At 41.8% G+C, this 21,138-nt stretch overlaps 1 protein-coding gene across 1 annotated transcript; it reads right to left on the reverse strand.

The window, feature by feature from the left end:
* Nucleotides 1–215: 215 nt before the first annotated feature.
* On the reverse strand, nucleotides 216–20,804 carry IRF2 (interferon regulatory factor 2). The gene is made up of 8 exons (XM_085058758.1): nucleotides 20,697–20,804; nucleotides 15,596–15,695; nucleotides 14,805–14,981; nucleotides 12,783–12,829; nucleotides 10,086–10,197; nucleotides 7,049–7,213; nucleotides 2,801–2,847; nucleotides 216–1,558 (listed from the first exon to the last, which is right to left on the reverse strand). The coding sequence occupies exons 1-8, from the start codon at nucleotides 20,781–20,783 to the stop codon at nucleotides 1,247–1,249; spliced, it is 1,047 nt and encodes a 348-aa protein (XP_084914884.1). The 5' UTR covers nucleotides 20,784–20,804; the 3' UTR covers nucleotides 216–1,246.
* Nucleotides 20,805–21,138: the final 334 nt, after the last annotated feature.

The raw sequence follows: 21,138 nt of genomic DNA on the forward strand, positions 1-21,138 counted from the left end.
GGAGTACAAACTTGAGTAAGTCACCTTTCAGTTCTAGTTGCTCTTTCCACCTTGAGCTGCTTCAAGCACAGTACTTCCCATCCTGTGGGATGGGTGCTCCAGAAATTGTAAAGGCAGCTTACACTAACTGCTCACTCTGAGAGGTCACATTCACCTATCAAACCCATGCCATCTGGGGCTCCTGAAAGATTAAAAATGAGAGACAAACGAGAGGATTATTAAAAATTTAACTATATACCATATTTATTATCAATCCACAGGATAATCTGATTGCTACATGAGCTCATAAAAGCTATTTCACCTTTACAAAATTAAAAAAAAATGTGCCACAAGGATGTCATAACTGCTGATAACCAAGGACTGAATCTTAAAATTATAAATTTTGCTGTAGAAAAGATTAAAAAAAATTATATTCACTTTAGAATTTTACTTTGAATAAAATATTCCCCTGTATAAAAAATAAAAAAGCTTGCTCTGGTTAGAATTAGAGTATTTTTCTTTTTTTAAATCTGGGAATTTGCATAATATCTCTGTAATAAGTTTCTTTTTTTTTCCTATTGTACCACGCGGCATTCAAGCATAGCAGATTAGAAACAAACATGATGAAAGCAGTCTCAGAACATATGAAATCCACATGGAAAGTTTTATCTTCCTTTCCTTTCCTCTATTCTTTAAAGACACTTTAGCAAGAATAGCCTTGGAAAAGAATACAGGTGGAGAGGGACCTTCAATGTGCCATTAAGTAGAGCAAGGTAATAAAAGGCCTTTTGTAAGTGCTTTCTTAATAAGGTGCAGAAGCAGACTGCAACTTTGCTAGTACTGCACTATGTACAATATTCACAATAGATTTTTCTTTATTTAAAAATATTCCAGCTAGTTCACATTTTCTCTCCCATTCTGAGGCTTTCAGTTCCATCACAGCCTTGACAGCAAGAAGCGCAGCAGCACCACTTCCCTTGTGGTCGGTTGGTCCTCTTATGAAACACTGGAACCTGCAAGTGGGCCAAAGTTCTTGGGTTGTTTTCCTATGTAGCAACCTTGGAATATGGGTTCAGGTATACAGACTGACGGCTGGAGTCCTGAGTTAAAAACACTCCGGCACTGGAGTCGGACACAGCAATGTTTTATATTGCCAAGGCTTTACCTTAAGATTTGTCTTGTGTGCGTCAAGGGATGAACCTCTCTTAGAGAAACGTAAAATACAAAACCAAACAAAACAAAGCTAAAAAACCACACTGTCAAAGGCTTAGCAGCTCTTGACTCTTGACTGGGTGATGTCTGATGTTTTCTTGATGACACTGGCCCGTGTCTCGCGGTCTGGCTGGCTGCTGCTTGTGGAGGCTGTGGACACTACTTGTGGCAGAGGGATGTCTGGGAAAGGAGGCCAGGAGCTGTTGTAAGGCAGTGGGCAGCTTTCTTCTTTGATGGTGACTTGGAGGTCAGGCTTGTTGGCTACAAAAGTTGCCATGCTGGGAAGCATATGAGAAGTGTTCCTCATTCCTAGATTGCTGAGATACTGTTTGCCTTCAATGTTTTTCTTCTGCCAATGAAGTCGTCCCTAGAAATGGGGGAAGAAATAAGGGAAGACTGCATGAGTGAACACAACTTTGTGAAGTACTCCAAGTAACAAGATGAAGATAGAAATATCCACAAATTGGACAGGAATTACCCCATCTCTAAGAGCCTGAGCCTCTAGCCACTGGCTTAGAATGTCTTTGCTCTCAGCCATTTCTCCTTTTCTGACGTCAGCTCAGTAACAGAGCTGTCCTCTGTTACTCTCTCTGTACCAGAGAGAGAGCATCTTCTCTGCTATGAGGCTGGCACAGAGACCCAACACTACCCTAACTAGCAATCCAGGTGAGGCTGCTGGGAAACCACTGTCCCTTGATGGTGAAGAAGTTCACCAAGGAAAGATGAACATCCAGTTGTTTCCCCACCACAGATGCATGCTCTGTCAAAGGAGGTCTGTGGAGTCACTGCTGGCAGTCTACATATGGGTTCCACCCCAGCTAAAGCATGGGAGACCAGGAGGGTTAGCTATGTCATTATACAGATGCACAACTGATGGTCCTCCAAGAAGCAGGATCCAGAGAGCTTTTGGTAGGGGACACAGCAGGAGAGAGCTTTGCAAAAGGCCTTATGCAAAAATGCAGCTGGAGCACAGGGCATCCAAGAGCCCTCAGTGAGCTTGGCCTCTAAGTACCCACGGAGATCAGTATGTCTGGTTGCCTGATGGCAGCCCCAAAATAAATAATCATGCCATGGTGTTTTTGTGTACATGCAAAGCAGGTTATTTTCCCCATGGATTTCTTTCACCCAGCAATACCCAACAGACTTGTCAGGAAAGCTTCCTGCCACACATACCTCAAGCATTCAAGCTTCATTTCAATCATATGTGTAAGCATTTCCTTCAGTTACATGAGTTCAGGTGCCATTTAAGGAAAACAAAGTGAGTGTGCTTTCAACCAAGATAAAATACTCGCTACCCAGCAATGTCAATGCATCATATTAACAAAGTAGCTGGCACTGTTGATGGCTCTGCAGAACATCTTATTATGCAAATTAATCTTGTAGTTTGGACAGATGAGGAGAAATGAATTTGTAGAGATATTAATTCTGTGACAATCATCCAAATGTCTGTCTCCCTTGAACCTTCCTGGTCTGCTTTTCTTTCCCAGCTATTATCAAAATGAATATTCCACTGGTAGACAGAGTTGCAAATGGAGAAGGGGAAAAAATAACTCTGGACAGGGATCTTGAGACTTTGCTCCAAACTGCTAAAAATCCAGAAAGCACTTACCTCTGCATTTTCTTCATCACTTGGAACGCTGTCAGTTGTTTCACTTTCTGTCAAACAAAACAGAAACAAAAATGAAAATCATGCTATTCTATCTATAGTAACAAATTCCAGCTCAAGAGGCCTGATGTATGTCCAACAAGTGGAAGCAAACAGAGTCAAGTCAAACAACCAGAAAACAATGGAGAAGCATGGAGACCCTGCCACAGCAGGGCTGGACAGCACAGCTGCCTTGAACAACTGGGGTAAATTCACATGATTATCACAGTTAACACAACTATATCCTGGAAAAGACAGCAATGGAGAGGGAAGAAGTAGATTTGCGCTTTCTGGGCAGTCTCCAGCAAGCAGGGGATGCCCCCTGTCAAGGGGATGCTCCCTTGTCATCTACAGCTGCTTCAGGCACTGCAACAGACAAAGTTCTGTCCAAGTCTTTATTTTTATCTCCCTGAAAAATCAGTAACAACTCCACACCCTGGAAGAGATAAATGTGGTTTTGTTTCATGAACTGTTATCTCAGCCTGTGACCTCAAGGGCTTGTTGTCACTTCTGGGGTTTCATTACCGTTGGTATATTCTGGTACAGTTGGTATAGTTTTGCTTTTGCTACCAGTTCCCAGCCTATTTCTCAGCTCTTTACCCACCCCTTGAGCAAGTGGCAATACTACAATCTCCAGCCCCATCAGCTCCCACACTGCACATGGCGTCCCTCACCCTCATCACTTCAACCAGAGCACAGATATAGGGGCACAGCTCCAGCAGGACAGCCATCCTCCTGCAGCTGCACCCCTCCCTTGCAGAAGAGCCTGAAATCCAGGAATTTTTACTGTATTTTCTAAGCCCACATGTGTCTGAAGACAGGTCTCCTGCTGTCTGAGGGTCAGGCTCCTGGCCCGTGGGTGGCTGAGACTGCTGTGCCTCACATACATCTGAGACAGGGCACAAACCCCTCTTTTCAGTCTGCAGTGATGGCTGCTGCCTTCAGCACAGCTGCCAGCTGCCCAGAACAATCCAGTGGAGGCCTAAATTGCAAGTTTCCTTCAGCTTGTGGGGTTTTGAACCACTGTGTTTTGTTTCCTGGGAGGATAACCCTAGGCATATATCAGGATACCAACACTACAACCCCTGCAGCAGGGCTGCACAGATAGGGCTCATCCACAAGAAATCACACAATTCAAGGAATGATGTGATGAGTTATCATAGCAGGCAAGAAGGCTCTGAAGCCCCAGTTTTCACTCTCAGCTCTGTGTTATGCATTTTAGTCCATGCAAACTGCTTTGCACAGCCTCTGCAACCTTGCCTTTCCAGATACCAAGGTCATGTTCTGCGCTGGACCTAACATGAGTGCTAGGAGTGTACGGATCATGCCTTATGGATCGTGCCCCTGCACATCTTCAGAGAGACTGGCAGTACCTTGCCATTCTCTCAAGGCTTGGCTAAGCAGTAGGTTTAGGCAGAGGGCTGTAAACCAATGGGCTGAATCACTCTTTCAGACCCCAGGATCTAAACTGTACCCAAAATCCTTCTACTCCAGACCAGCTACTCCAGTCTGCTACTCCCAAAGCCATCAACTCTCCTGCGCCAGAGCCTCCATGGCAGTGTGCAGTAAGTAGAGGAACAGTTCATAACATTAAATCTGACTGTGGGGCCCTGTGAAGTTAATGCACTGCAGGGCTTCTCATTCACTGACCCAGGCTGAGACAGATGTGCCAATGTGACTAAGCTGGCTAATTAATCCATACTGGGGGGAGGAGAGGAAAAAATGTGCAGAGGAGAAGTGGCCCTGAAGATAGAATCAATAAGAGAAATCCACACAGAGACAAGTAACAGATATTCATTGACGTGAAGAAACATGTTGCAACAAAACCAGAGTGATGCAGCTGAAAAGGAATCCATCCTTGGTGTTTATACATAACAAAATGCTGAGCAAGAGATAGCACTATAGTTAGCAAAGCCAGGATAGCTGGCCACTCAGGCATGGAAAGTTAGAGAGGTTATTTCTATCAAGAAGGGTATTTAAATCAGTGTCAAACACAACAGGCGGTTGACAACAGCCTTGGTACTAAAAAACAACGGATTGCATAGACATCAGTGGAAATATGGAAAAGCTCACAAGGGTGACTCACATCATTTGCCTGAGTAACCTCAGAAAGGAACCAGAGATGTTTTGAAATAAACCAGATTTATGTAGGACAGCTGATACCTCTGGCTACTTTTTTTGGTTGTTGTTTTAGAAGAGCTCAACTAACTGTTCCTGCACAGCTGTTATGGTCATACTCTTTCCTGCCATTCAGCCAGTAGCACCTGACAGAGTCAACTAACATGCACAGGGCCAAAGTTCCTGTGGTTCTGTACAGGTCTGTGTGGAGCAATACAAAGCAGAAATAGTCGCAAGAGCATTCTAGAAATTTCAGGGTTCTAACACACAGACATCTGTCCTTGCATGGCCTCAAGGGCAAATACATGCTTTAAAAAAAAGAAGTTGTTCATAGAACAATTCAGGCTGGAAGTGACCTCAGGAGGTCTATAGCCCTGTGTCAATTGCAGTACTCCACTTCTTACTGGCCCCTAGCTACAGTAGCCAGGATCATTAAGAGCTGCCTTGAGATGCACTCAAAAGCATGCCAGTGGCATGAAATTGTTACCTGAGTTTTGGGCTAGCAGGTCCAGGTATAAGTTAGGACAGCTGAAAGCTACCAAGGAACTAAGACAACATAAGGGGTAGCAGAAGTATTTCAATCATCCTTCATTTTCCTTATGCAGGCTGGTTGTAATGACTTTAGGGCAGGTAGGTCATAATTTGCTCATATCAAGGTGGTCATCAGACCACCCCCCTCTATCATTCCAGACCAAGAAGCCACCATGATTTCCAGACCAAGACAATGACTTCTGTTTGCATTTCAAAAATTTGCATCCTGTTGCTGAAGCTAAAAGATTGCATCACTGTCATGTTCACATAGATGGAAAAGCTTTCCGAGACACACTTGTAAAGAGGATAAATGTTTCAAAGGCCCTTGTCTCCCTGTTGCTAATAAATTTAAGCACTCTCACATCGCCCTGCCTTATGCTTTGCAAAGATCTTCTAAATGCTTTGGTCATTGCAGAGTAAACACATTGGGAAGCATAATCATTTATCAACATGTGTGAGACTAACAGTGGAGACGATCCAAAAGATCATACTTTTCACTTGGTCTCAATGATAAAAATTACTAAATACACACTTTATAAAAATGTGTCTGGAAGTAATTTCAGCCTAATAAGACAAACGCAAAACCATGTGTAAAATAATAAAATGCATGGAGAACATTATATACTTAAGTTTGCCTTAAAATATTACATTTGTGTTTCTACCCAATCTCCTAAAGCTTGCAAATCAGCATCAAGTTAAAACAGAAAGGACAGACTGGATCTGAAACTTTTTCTACTTTCAAATGTGGTTTTATCCTGCTTCCTACGAAATAAGGCTTATATGATTGTGGGGACTCTATATGGCACGCCCATATGTACATTTGAGTCTGTTCTCCCCTAAAAATTTCTGAGGACACTGTCAAACTTGGATAAGGGACAAATGAGTGCCAACGACTCTTAACTTCCTAACAGTTATATGAAAATAAGGGGCCGGATGAAAAGAGAAACCATTACCACCCTCACTGGTGGTGGTAAGGCTGTTATCTCGTCCCTTTTTTAGGTATCAGAGAATCCAGATGGGAGGCAGACGTTGGAAGCCAGATGTCCACAGTTCTGCTGCTTGCAAGTTCACTTGTTATCAGTCTCTACATGGCTGTTCTAATCTGCAGCAAGACAGATCCACCCACCCTGGGCCCACAGCTCCCTATCTGCATATGTATCATTAGTGCAGCCCTTAGCATTGCACACTGTGCTGTACACTGAGTAAACATGAAGCAAAAAAGACCTTTAATCTCTAATAAGGTAGGGGGCATGTAATTTGTAGCAATGAAAGTCCCCCTCTAAAAGACCTCTGCATTTTATCTAAAGAAGTTCTTTTTCCATAACTCACAGGCTAAAATCTGCAGCTTGCATTTCCAAACTCAGATCTGTCACATTATTTCCCAAGGTGAGATGAGCAGAGGAGTGTGCGTTTTTGAGTTTCATTAACAATTCAGAAGGCAGATGACTACGCATTTCTGAATCTTTGTTAGCTACCCTGGAAAAGCCCTCTTTCCCCCAGTGTCTTCCAAACATTTCCAGAAAAAGGAGAAAAAGAAGTGTAAAGAAATGACAAGATGCTTACCTGCATAGGACGAGACAGGGGAGATCTGTAGAGGATACAGCTGGCTCATGCTCAGGGGCTGTTCATCACTTTCTGTTGTCACCTCTACTACCTGACAAACATCAGGAGGGTTGGCAACTATCACCTGCTCTTCACTGCTGCCATCAAGGTGAGGCTGTCCTACAACTTGGGGTTAGAAACAAAAAAATTGATTATTGATAACATCTCCACACTGCTGACTCTCTAAGAGCCTGTCCTTGGAGCCTGCTTGGTATCTGACTGAGTCTTCAATTGTCTCAGCACTTTCTTCCATGTTTACCACCTGCTTTCAGTGGGAGCTCTGAAGAAATCTGTAATCCTCAATGAGCAAGCTGCCAACATCCCATGGCCTATGAGTGCTCTTATGTAAACTATACAACAGAAGACCAGAACTGACATGCAAAAACCTGACCATGGCGTCAAGTAAAGCACTGTGGGACTCTGATGTACACATGACGTGAATCTATGAAAAATTTCTGCTCCAATTAGATGCTTATTCTCACTGACCCTTGCAATGCCATTGATGGTATGTAGAACACCACTGTTGTACCTGTAATACCCATGGTCTGTGACAGAAAGATACAGTTTGGTTACTTATCAACAGAGGGGTTTCCTATTCCCCCAGGCACATGATATTTAATACCAAAAGAGCACATGAAATTTAATATCAAAGGAGCATTACTTATTTCTACAGAATGAAGCAACCATGGATGCTTTCCAAGTGTCCTGAAAGGATTCGCAGACATTAGTTGTTCTACATGACAACCTTTTGAAAAAGGTTGATAAACCCTGATAAACCAAGGTACCAAAAAGTTACTGAGCAAAGCAAAATTATGATGAAATCCAGAAGCTCACTTCTCTGAAGCTGCTTGAGAGAATTTCCTCTCTGTTGTACAACTCTTCCTTTAATCCCAGCAGTGTGAACACATGACAAATGCATTAATCCAGCACAGAACTGAAAGCCACAAGTTAGATCAGAAGAATGCACAGAGATGGAGCCATCTCAGGATGGCTAACCTGAAAACATGGTTACCTAAGAGAAAGGCTATAGATACTCTATCACTGAACATTAAGCTTCAAAAAGATCATAAGGCTAAATTCTGTACAAACACCATGCTGTGTTGCTCAAACAGTCCATTTTTTTCTTGATCCATGAGGGAAAGAACATGTAGGCAATGAAATACAATAGATCTTGCAATTCTTCTATTAAGTAAACCTGAGTACACTAACTATAAAATTTGACAAAATCAAAAGACAGCATCTATTCCAGCATGAACTAAGATAAATGAACAGGAATGCATGTGTCTATAAACACAATCCACTCCTGCACTATGTCTTTAGGCAGGGCTTTTTGAAAAAGAAAAGTGACAGGTATTTTTCCCAGGGAATAGCTGCATATTATTTTGCTTTGTGAAGTGTCAGGTAACCACTGGAAAATCTCCAAAACTTAGATGTGTATTTTAAGGAACAATGCTAGCATAAAGAAAATGACATACATACTGGATAGACTTTTTAAAAGTTGAATCACTACAATTACTACAATCACATTTCAGATATTTCGTTTTCCCTTTATTTCACCTTTCCTGGTTCTGAAACAACCAGCTTTTTATTGAGTGTGGTGACAGTGGTGCAAGAGCACACACGGTTAATTTTTATCTGGGAGAGACCAATATTGCACAACCTACTCAGGGTATGACCAGGCCATCTGCACTGCTTTATCTTTTTCCTCAATACCAGACAAATTCTTACCCACCCTGAGAGATAAAATGCACAGCAGAAACTACTGCTCTCTTGGGCAATATGCCACAATTTTCCGTGAGCTGCACGTATGTCAGAAACTCTGCAGGTGCTCTTTGTCTTTCATCCCCTCCAGCTGATTTCCTGCCTCTCTGCAGAACAATTCTAATTTACCTTTTCCTCCCTGTTTACATTAAAATCCTTTCTGCAATCCCAAATAACCACTTCTTTCTCCAGTCTGGATAAGCAGCACACCTCACATCTCAATAACTGAACATCACTGGATGACAGTTCCCTATCCAATCCTCAGTCAGTGAACAGGAAGCACTAACAGCACTACAGTGCTGCTCCTTCAACTCCTAACAGTAGGAACAACACGCATGTTCTAACACTCTTACAAAGCAACAGCTGATTAAATGAACTGCCATAAAGAGAACAAAACTACTCACAGACTCCTCAGCCACACAAGAACTTCAGGGGAATGACTATGCAAAGCCCTGTGACCTAAGAAACGGGGATCAAAAATAGCCACTGCACAAGATTTCTGCCATCTCTCCAAGCAGAATACTAACATATTTGTCATATTTAAAATTGGAATTCTAGACAAAATGGTATGTGGGTCATATTACTAAGAGCTCTTGCTGCAATGACAACCTCAGCCAAAAAAGAGCTGTCAAAACCCAGTCCAATTATTCCACCGAGGACCAATTATTCACATGCTGAGATGACAGCTAATTTCTAATATACTGGATTCTAAACGCAGTCTTCGATGATCCTTTTTTGTTAGCTCAGTGATGTTAAGAACTATCTCCGTTATGGAGATGTCAGTAAAAAGAACCAAGTTTCTCCATTTTGCCTGCTGATTTGAACTCCCAAATAAAGTGTTATTCTGTACAAACCTCTGCTTTAAGCAATGGGAAACTGCCACCTGACTACAGTGTAACCTCCACATGACATTGGCTACAGTCTCCTCATGTCTGAGGATGATCCTGTGGAATAAGTCCACATCAGGAAAAGCTGACCAAGAGTGCCTGTAAGTGCTTTACTCTCAAGGGAACCACCACACTGTCACAGTACTGCTCACTGTCTCTGCAAGGTGGTGGGGCTGATCTGCAACCACAACCCTGCATGGCCTAGGCTACTGAAAAATGGGTCAACCTGCCTGCAACTGTGGCATTCCCTGAAGTGCAAAATGCTGATGGAAAGATAAGTCAGGCAGACCAAAAGGGTTTTTGAAGTCACCTGTGTGCTTAGTGTGTAAAAAAAGCATAGTAATACTTACCTACAAAGTTCACTGTACTGTCAACTTCATTTTTTATACTGGAGGACAGGAAATAGTCAGAAGTGACATCATTTAGCCCATTAATCCCAAAAGATGATTCAACTGGCTCTTGCTAGAATTAAAACAGTACAGTTGGGTCAGAATTGCTTTATTTTAGGAGCCCGGAGACAGTTCATCTTTTTCTTCTGAGACGGTAATAAATCCCACCTCTTCTGCCTGCCATATACCCCCTGCTCTCTGCAAGACACTGTCTTAGAACAAATACTTCTCTGAGGAGAAGCCAAAGACTACTTCATTTCCAAATTTTGTGCTTTTAAATGAAAACTGTTTTAAATTTTCAAATCTAGAGTGAGCCTTCTGAAAGCAAGGAAGTAGTGAGCTATTTACTACAAGAGATTAACATTTGAAACAAACAAGGAAGAAACACTGCTTTAAAACGGTACTCTATTTAATATTCATCCTCAGTCCCTTCCAAGCATGCTCTTTCTCTTCACACTTTCTGAAAGGAAGCCTTAGTTTCTGTACAGCAATTACTAAATTCTAGCCTTAATTTTTCTCTACAGCAAGCCGGAAAGCAAACCAAAGTGTTTACACTAAATACAGCCTTTTAGATCACATCATAAACATTACCACAGGGCAAAAGCATTGGCAAAACACCACCTGTTCTACACAGACTGAGCTTTCCACAAGATGCATCCCTGTAAGCCTGGTGCATTCAAGTAGGAATCTAAAAAATCCCTTCAGAGTAGACATCAAAAAAATTAATGCCATAAATTCAGGATTCCTTGAAAAGGATTATTCTACTTGAGCAACTTCCTCCCTGGTATTGACTCTCTCAGTGATTTATTGGTTACAATGTCTAAAGTCTTCGGGTCTTACTCTGCCAGCCCTTCAAGGGCAGTTCTGCCCCTCTTGCTCAGCCAGAGGCACCTGCAGAGAGGTGCAAAGCAGTCCACACCACGCTCATTTTCACTGCTCTAAAGCATTTAATCAAAGGCAGGGCAAAGGTGAGCCTCAGGACCTGTGATGCCAGTCCATCCCAGTACAAACCATACGAACTGTTATCTTTGGGACAAAATACTGGGGGCACTGTGACAGGTCTTTCCTGGATGTCACACACTGTGATTGTGATCTACTCAAAAAGAGCTGTCACTTCAACACAAGCACCTTCCCAGCCATTAAGCAAGGCAAACATGCACCCTGTCCCAACGTCCCTCGGCACATCAGAAGGTTGCAAAGTTAAGTGTTAATGGCAACTAGGTCTTTGATGAACTGCACCAGTTGTGTTGGCCCACAGGTCAAAGACTTGGAGAGCTGGAAAAGATAAAATTAGCTGCTATTGATCTGTTGAGGATCACAACTGTAGAGACAGGTTAGGGCTGAACACTGGAGCCCTGTGTATCTGGTGTTGTGCAACACAGCAAACACAGCAGCCCCCATGGAAACACTGTGCATGTAGCACTTGCTCAACTTTGCTGAGGCTTGATTACAGAGAAATTTATTTAGCAGCCACTTTCAAGCTTCAGAAACAAATATGCATCTTGGAACTCAGGTGATGGTGCCAGACCCACAGAGACTTGGATACTGGCACAGATGGTGTTAAATTGCCTAAATTTTCAGTGTCCACACGTCTAGCTTAAGCTAAATGCATGGGGAAAGCTGTCACAAAGATTTAAAAAACATCTCTCTATGTGAACCTGCATGGTCAAAAGGATACACCTAGGATAAGATAAAAATTAAGCCTCAGTTCAGTCCTTTGTTTCAAAAGAAAGAGACTGGTTTTATCTGGGCTGCTCTGACATTTCTATTTCCTTCCTATTATGGAGAATTCATTTTTTAATGAATCTGATAAATTATAATGACAGATTTTGTCTGCCCAAAAGCCCTGTGAAAGGAGACCTATCTGTGGGGTGGTAGACCTGCTTGCACCTTTGCTAATGTGGAGCAGGGACTTGGTAAGGTCCAGGACTCTCACATCCACAGGGACAAGCAGTGAGCACTCTGAGCACCCTGCTCAAGCTCAGCCCACCAGCAACTGCTGAAATTTCTGATATTTGCTTCTTTTTTGAAAAATTGAAGGTGCACTAAACCCTGCTGATGTGTAATACTGCCCACCTTGCAGAGGCCCTTGGCAGAGGTGTGAGAGCTAGGAAACACCATGCTCCACAGGGACAGTGGACGTCAGTCTGGGTCCATGCTCTGAACAAGCAGAAATCTCAGGCAGTGACTGAGGAGCTTTACACCTGAGGCCTTCTAAATGACAAAACATGAGCACAAGGTGCAGCTCTGACAGACCTTGTCACCCTTGCCTAAATTATAGTGAATTGCCAATGCTTTACACACAGAAATTAATTGTTCCAAATGGTAGCTCTATTGTTCAGAAGCATTCCTTCCTTAATTACTGTATTTCTCCTTACAGAGACAAACAAATGGCAAATATATTGCTGAGACTGCCAGTTTTCCAACCTCCAGGCATTGTAACACAAGGGCTGTGTCCACTGATGATGTAAGTCACAGCTCTAACAGCCTTCACATTTCAAAAAAAAACCACCCCAAACATCCCGGGTAACTGCAATTACTTAACCAAACCACAAGCATTCGCAAATACCCACTACAATATACTGTTGGGGCTATTAAAAAATACTTGCAACAGATTGTTTTCACAGGTTCTCACATTATTAAACAGACACTTCTTACCTTAATTTGTTTGAATTTGTCATCCTTCTCAGACTTCGTTTTTTTTCCTGCAACAACAGAAGGAAGATTTCATAAAGTCCTATGTGCCTCCACACTTTCTGTATTCACCAACAAATAGCCCCAAAATGTGCCTCAAAATGGCAGGACTTCCTAGCAGAGTAGTAAAACCCTTCCCTTAAGGCCTGGGCAGTCAAAAATTCACTTTGAATGCACTGGCTTTGTGTTTCTTTTTTAAAAGGCTACAAAAGAGAACCACTGTGGGACTGAGGAAAGCAACTGCAGTCAAAAAATCAAGGTGAAAAATATGGAAGAATGACAAATTGATAAACAAGACCTGTTAAAAAAAAAGAAGGAAGGGGGAGAAAAATACTCTTAACGGGAAGAAAAATCAATATATACCTCTTATCATATTTATGACCCTTTCACTGTAGCTATAACAAAAGGGAGTTAATTGATTTAATGTGAAAAGACATCACAATAAACTTCAACAAGTATTTTTGTCAATGGTTGCAATCTGGCAGGGAAATACATATCAGAATTCACACAGAAGTGGTTTATGCAAACATGCTGGACTTGAGAATCCAGAAAATCACATAGCATGTGACCCTTACAAAAGGTCATGTGCCTTGGCAGACCCCAGGGTCACTGCCCCTGCTCTGACCTGACGAGACCCCAGTGTAGAAGCTCAGACTTGCTGGTGCAAGCTCAGCTCTACCCCACTCTTAGCACAGACATGTCCCAGGAGTTTCTCCCATCTCTACTAAATGATACCACCGAAAATTAGAAACATTTGCAGCCAAATTCTTTTGCTCCCACACATAAGTTTAGCCACATGCCACAAAAAAAGGGCATGTGAAAATATATGAGGCCCAAAATACGTCAGAGTTTTACAGTAACTGGGCTTTCTGCAGAATCTTCTGCTACAGCCCCCATTCCCAGAATCTCAGCTTTAAAGATGAACTTTTATAGTTCTTACATTATAGTTCTTACATCTACTGCCAAGGGCCATTTTATGGTCTGGGGGAATATGCCTAAACATACAAAATACACTACTGACAAGAGACTGGAAACAGTCTCAAAACAAATGCTCTACCTTGCGCACACTGATCTCTCTTTCACAGTATGATTCTGCTCAAAAAATGCTATTGTTCATGACTTCCAGTCACACTGACCTTGAACTAAAGTTCTGCATTTCACTTCTCAGTCTAAGAAAATAGCAAACTGAGCTACAGGTGAACTGCATTGGATTTTAGAAGAACAATGTGTGTTTGGTTTGCAGGTTATCTTTTCACCTGGAATCCTAGACAACGCAGGATACCAGAAGACTAAGGAAACCATTGCTCTACTGCATAAAACAGTAAGGAAGCCATAAGAAAGCTAATGAGCCATAAATAAACCACTGTTTCTACTTTGAAAGAAACCAAATACTCTTGAGATGGACCTGGTGGTTAGGTCCCCTCCTGGTAGGTGGGAGATTTAATCCCTAAATCTGGGGATTCAGACAGTTTCCCATTTCACTATTATCATGCTCTTAGGGCTAGTTTTTCATGGTCTTTGTAACTAACAATGTGGTTTCATGGTTTAATGTTCTGAGCAGAGTGTACTACTCTCACTTAGCTCAAGATAGAGGCAGTTTAATTGTACCCTTGCCGGAAAAATATATAAGAATGTCTGCCACCATATTCTGAATTATCCCTACTGAGCTAAATGTATTGACCTCTAATACCCCAATCATATTCCTTGACTGAAGGAGACCTGGTACTAGATTCTGAACACAACTCCATAAGCTTTAACAAGACACCCATAAACAGCTTGGGAGTATCACATCTCATTGATCCTCTCTTCTGAATGTCGCCCATTTTTCATATAGCTGTTTCAAAGTTCCAGTCATTTTCCAGCCAGCTGGGGCACCATGTGCAGCTTGCATTGGTGGCTTCTTGCAGACTGAACTACCTGCAGTAGGTGTTTTTCTAAACACAATGCCCCCAACAGCATTTCATGTTGACAAGCTCTCCCCTCTACCTTTTTTGGAAGGTCTTTCAGATAACGGCAGCATCCGGTACACCCTGAAGGCATTGTTTCCTTTCTTTATACTTTTGTCCTTCACTTCTTCTATGTCAGGCAGGGAGTTCATAGCGCAACGGAAGTTTGCCTTCCATGTCTTTGGATCAGGTTTATCTACTCCTGACTGGTATTTTCCTAAGCAAGAAAAGAAAGTTAGGCACACGTGACAAGTGATTGAAAACCTAAGGCAAACTAATAACAGTGTAGGTTAGCTTCAAGGCAGCAGTCTTTGGTTCCCATAACAAGCATTCAAACAATAGCTGAGGTTGCAAGCGAGTGCAGTGATCTCATTCTCATGCACACTTCTAGAACAGATGATGAACAGTTTGTGCTCAAGAAAGTCCGAGGGCACTGCAGATCAGATGTGACTCCACAACAACATGGAAAAGCTTGCACAGCATTTACCTTTATTATGTCTGGCTCAAATCCATAGAAAGGCATAAAAAGCCTAAGGGCCTATGTCTACAAAGTGCTGACTGTGCTCTACTCCTGACAGTTTTGAACCCAATGTTGTTAACATTTAAATCAATTAAGTTTTGCTGTGTTCGTCAATGCAAATGAGTTACGGCACTTCCATAAAGCTGGAGAGTATCACAGGCTTATGAAAAAAGCACTTAGCCTCCCACAAATCTGGAAACTTAAGTTCATTCTCTGTCTCAGTAAAAGCAAAGACAAGAAAGAAGAAAAATGTAACTTTAAAAGGGAAAACAATGTGAAGAACTGTCCTGCAGAAAGAAGAGTTCCAGTACCTGTGTGAATTGCCCAGTTTCTAAATAAGGGAGCATCTTTTTCAACATCCCACCCATGTCTTGCAGCATGCATCCAGGGAATCTGAAAAATCTTCTTCTCCTGGAAGGGAAAACAAACAGGAAATGCCAGCACTGATAGACTTGAGAGATCTTCTGATGCCCTTAAGTCACTCATTTATAAGCACAGTTTCAGCATCTCCAAGTGTTTTGCTCCCTGTTAGCCCAGCGTCGCTGTCACTGAAATCAACAGGAAAATATCCACTGGTATCACCAAAAGCAGAACACAGCCCAAGTATATGAAATACTCAGAACCCACTTCACGGAAGATGAGCCTGGCAGCTCTCCAAGCTGACACATGGGAAAAACACGCAGTACTACCCATTTCTAAACTTTCAGACAAAGGGTAGTTTTGTCAGCTCAGACATTTTTAGGATTAGGAAAAACACATCTGAAACTAAACAGCTATAGGAACAGAGCAAAATCAAGGGATTTAGAATTCAGCCAGTAAATACCAGCATGGTGAAGAAAAGAGATCTTGCAAATTTATATGCCAAGCAAGTAGACATATAAATATATCAACTGTAGACATCTCTCCAGTGGGGATAAAAACACCAGACACTCATATGAAGAAGTACATTGAAGATACCGGAATAAATTTTAGTTCAGAAACTTCAGACCAATGAGAAGTGCACTTAAAGAAATGCAAAGGAAGGGTTTTTTTTAAATTTCTTTTTTAACACATATCTAAATTAGGGCATGCATTACATGGTGTCACTATAAACTGATTCCCCAAGGGATCATGGAAGATCCCTGGTGACTATGAAACATGATAATTTTGGGATGCAGCTCCAGCTCTGGGAGACCAATGTCTTTCAGAGCTTGAACTGCCTGTTTCCTACACCCCTTCCACAAGCACTCAGCACACATGATACTGGGCCAAAAGGATGCTGGGTCAGATATGCTTCTATGTCATACAACATGGTAATGAATTCCTTTGCCCTGACCGGCAGGGCTGGTTCAGAACTCTTCACGCTCTTTTCAGCAAAGCCATATAAACAGAGCTTGCTCCATAACACTTGTTTTTTCTCCTCTATTGGGAAAAATACTTCTTATCTGGCTTCACATGCAGACATCTTGCACTATAAACTGTGCCACTGCAGGTTTAGATCCAATTATCAGTCTGTGAAAAGTACTTCCAGGGCAAAACACACTCTCCTCCTGCAGCAGCCACCTGAACTATGCTGCCTGAATTTCACCCTAAAAGAACCTATTTCTCTCTACTGCCTACAAAAACCTCTATACAGGCAGCTCTCATTTAAATGACTGCATTGCAGATATCTGTAGTCAGAAGAGATGAATCCTTCACCCTTTCCCCTTCCCCCAACAACCACTTTCCTTCCCTGTGTGTCTGGTTAATATTTCACTCATGCCAAGGTTAGGTTTATTTCCCTTCCTTCCCATGTGATCTTTTCATCTTCTAAGCCTGTATTTTGTCCTAAAACTCTTGTCTTTAATTCTTTCTCTCACATTTACTTGTTTGGAATTGCATTCTTCCCTTCTTGCTTGGCTTCATTTTTAATTTGGTGAAAGCACTGATCTAACATGTTCCTCATTCCCCTCAAGTCCTTACATTCTCAATCTTCCTCTTACTGTTAGTTCCATCACTTCTCTCATGTCTTTTTCCTCTTTACTCTTCCCTCTACATATAAGTAAATTATTGACAGATATACCTCTTCCCCCAACTAGAAGCAGTCCAAAGCAAGCCTCAAGCCCACTATTTGTGGTCCACAACACTACTGTATTCATCAGAGCTAGAATAAGCTTCCCTGCCTTTACTCTTCCATAGACTATAATAAGCACGGGAAAAAATTATCATACTTCCATGAAAAACAATTTCTATCAAGAACTTTAAGAACAGGCCAGATTAAAAAGTTTGTGAGGTTTGAACATACTACAACATGCTATGGAGGTTATACCATGGACTTCACATTCTATATGATAATTCAAAACCTAGCAGACTGAACAAGACTCCAGACATAGCATCCTGTCATCATCAACTATACTCACTTCTTCAAAAGAAGGTGCAAGGACACTCAACAGCAGTCTAAGTGGTCATTACAGTGCTTCTTTTTATTACAGAAAGTTCTTCCCAATCCCAGACATCTTGAAGCACAGGAATTATACCAAATACAAATTACAGAATTCATGTGTATTAAAAATTTGTAATACATACTCAAATTTACACACCTATACAGAAACTGCAGATTTTCTCATTGACTATCAAATCTCTAATCTTCCCTGAAATCCTGCAAAGACTGCTGATTACATCAATACCATGCAGTTGAGTGTTCTGCTCTAGTTTACCTGGATGCTTTCTACTTAAATACTAATTCTTTATTTCATACATTATCAAACATTTCCTAAGTTCTTGTTCAGTCAATGCTGCCCAGTAAAGACCTTAACAGGAAAGGGCCCATCAGTGCTTTCTCTTGGACATGGAAAACCATGTGCTGACTGGTACAGCATTTCATCTCTGGACTTTTGTGTAGGAGTCTCATGTTTCTGTTAAAAAATTAGCCTCACCTAAAGTCAAAAGCAAAACCTACAAAAATTTCACAGTGTAACAGGAATTGCTACCAATCTCCTGTGTGAGCACCAAAAGGGAAAAGCTGTGACATTCTTAGAAATAGGCATGAGAAGGAAAGTACATCAAACCTCAGCTGGTAAGAGCATGGTGCTAACACCACCAAGATTGTGGTTTCAATCACTGCATGAACCATTCACTTAAGAGCTGGACTTGATGATCCTTGTGGGTCCCTTCCAACTCAGAATGTTCTGTGATCTGTGGTCGCTTGGAACTCTAGCATCGCAAAATGCTTGGAGCAAGTGCTTGAGCATGAGACCACGTAAGAGCTACAAAGTCATAGGACAAATCTTAAATAACAGCATCCATCTTCAAGGTAATACTCCAAGCATCCATCAAAGTAGCAGGTTGCCTCTCAACTTCTGTTACAGCTCCTCAGAATGTTTCCACTCTAATTTCCTCTTCCAGATCCATGAGGAACACTGACCTCCCATAGTCCCCCTCCTCACGTCACATATGCCCTCTACTGAACTGTCATTTCCTTAACATCTCCCAGTTTTGTCTCTCTGGGAAGGCAAAAAATATTCCCTTCCTCCTGCATGCCACTCAGCAGGATAACATTTTCACCAGAGAGGTACACAAGTATTTATTTTTTAAGTCCTATAAGGAGGGCTTTGTTCTGGAGGTATAATGATCAGCTGACAGTAGGGGAAAGAATTATATGTCAGCTGTACATGATTTGTCATTTCTAACTGAGAGAGGTTTAATACTTTCCTCAGTTTAGAAAAAATCCCCAAGAACAGACAGCCAATGACAACCCAGACTGGTAATAATTTATTTTGTATTAAAATCTTATTTTCTTAAAAGCTGTGCACACACATGAGCTTCATTTTCTTGATAATCTGACACACCTTCTTTTCTAAACTGTGAACTGTCCTTTACCAAACTCTCATTAAAATATACAAGTCCCAAAATCCTAGAGCCTCCAAGGCTGATTCTATGGGTACAGAACAGGCTGTGATACACACGATACTAGATCATTGATTTTGTGCATGGCTTTGTTTATGGTCAGGATTTACTGTAAAAATAGAAATATTTTTGGATTAATGATCCATTGTTGGAATGAATGTTTACATATTTTTAAACGGAAATTCTCAGAAGTGCAATTAGCTTGTTGTGAATAATAAAGGCAATCCAGACTGATGCCAAATCAGAGGGTAGAAGTGGGGAATCAGAGTTTAATAAACCTCAAGGCAGAGAAATTATTTCAGGATTAAGCAGGAACGCCCAGCAAAGGACAGCAGATATGGTCTGTCAGCAGGAAACCTGACACCAAAATAGAGATATTCAAGGAGAGGGACCTGAACATGGGACTCGAATTACAAAGATAACAGTAAAAACCTCCTCTCCTTGAGGTTTCCTCCTCTTCAGCTGTGACCCTATTATGCAAGAACAAGGACTTACTCAAATTCACAGGGCAGCTAACTAGGGAATGGATAAAGCAATATTTATTTACCCAACCACAGCATGTGAGAGTCACTGATGCAGGAAGTTTCTGAGAAACAAGATTCGTAGCTGAAATTTAAAGGGCTCCTGATAATTTCATAGTCATGAGCATTTCTACCTTTGAAAGCTGAAAAAAAAAAGTAATAATTTCAATTTCCATTCTTCAGCTCTAAAAACGAACACCTGAGCACCACAACTACTATAGGGAGGATACCAGATTATCTGAGTTAGTCACTTTACCAGAGAGGCAGTTCCTATGTTTCTGCACCTGATTTTGTGCATTTCCAGCCATTCCAATAATAAAGTAGCTGCTGTAGCAAAAACAGCTTCATACTTTACAGTGCGGTGAATTACTTTCCTGCATACTGCAGAAAGCATGCAACATATCCTGAATTTATTACTATTCAAAGTCTCAAATACACTCCTTGGTATTACTGAACCAATCACAATAAATTCAAGTCAGGCACTGACATTTCTGAGCTCACGCTTGTGCTCTCAAAGTGTCTTGAGCACTTTGTAAGAGCTCAGGACCAGGAATATTAGGTTTGAGTCCCTCAGGGAAGAAGTTACCCCATTAGAAAATGGCTGGGAAATATCAGAGAAGTCACACAAGTCTGAAACAGGACATTGTTGCTTCAACCCAGAGTCTAACACAGAACATAGTCTTCCACCTCAGGAGAGCATTTTGATCACATCCCTCTGCTGTTACTTGGTGAACAATGTGTTCCCAAGTTCAACAAAAAGTCCTAGCAGAGTCTCCAGAAACACTCACTTCAACAACAAAGAGTTGGAAAATGCTTTCAAATGAGCCACAAATCCACCAGCCAAAGCAGGACGCTTCAGATCTGGCAGGCGAGGCCGGAGGAACAGGTTCAGCAGGAAGCATTCAGCTTTGCCCTTCCTCCCCACATCACCCCTTTGAAAATCAGGAATGAGCTGATTTATCTCTCCAGACCTCAGCCACTGCCATCAAGTTCCCCTTCAGCACATGCATGCACCCCCCCTTCTTACCTTATTTATCCATTTCAGCCCCGGTATTCTGTTAGAGTTGATTTGTTCTTCCAGCCAGGGCCGCATCCGCATCCTTTCGACAGGCATTGTCACCCAGCTGGGAAGGAGCTGCAGGGAACAAGGGGCAAGGTTACTTGTTTTCCAGGCAGAACTCACAGGCAGCTCCTCCACCTCTGCACAGTACACTTATTCAAGCTTTGCAGGCACTGAACAATTGTAAATATAATCATTATTTTAGATCTGTGTGTGAGCCTCCTCTAAGAGCAACTGAAATGATAAAGTCTTCTTTATGTACCTTTCTGGTACACTTGGGTGAGGAAAACCTTCACCTGAAGAAGACATACGATGTTGGCAAAAGTTTGTCTGCTGATAGAGGTGGGATATCAGAGGTCACAAATAAAAAGTTATGCTCTTGGAGATACCTCTTTTTGGCCCATGTACC

The sequence above is a fragment of the Lichenostomus cassidix genome, chromosome 4 (genome assembly GCF_008360975.1).
Source record: "Lichenostomus cassidix isolate B80296 chromosome 4, HeHo_3.0, whole genome shotgun sequence".
Classification (NCBI taxonomy): domain Eukaryota; kingdom Metazoa; phylum Chordata; class Aves; order Passeriformes; family Meliphagidae; genus Lichenostomus; species Lichenostomus cassidix.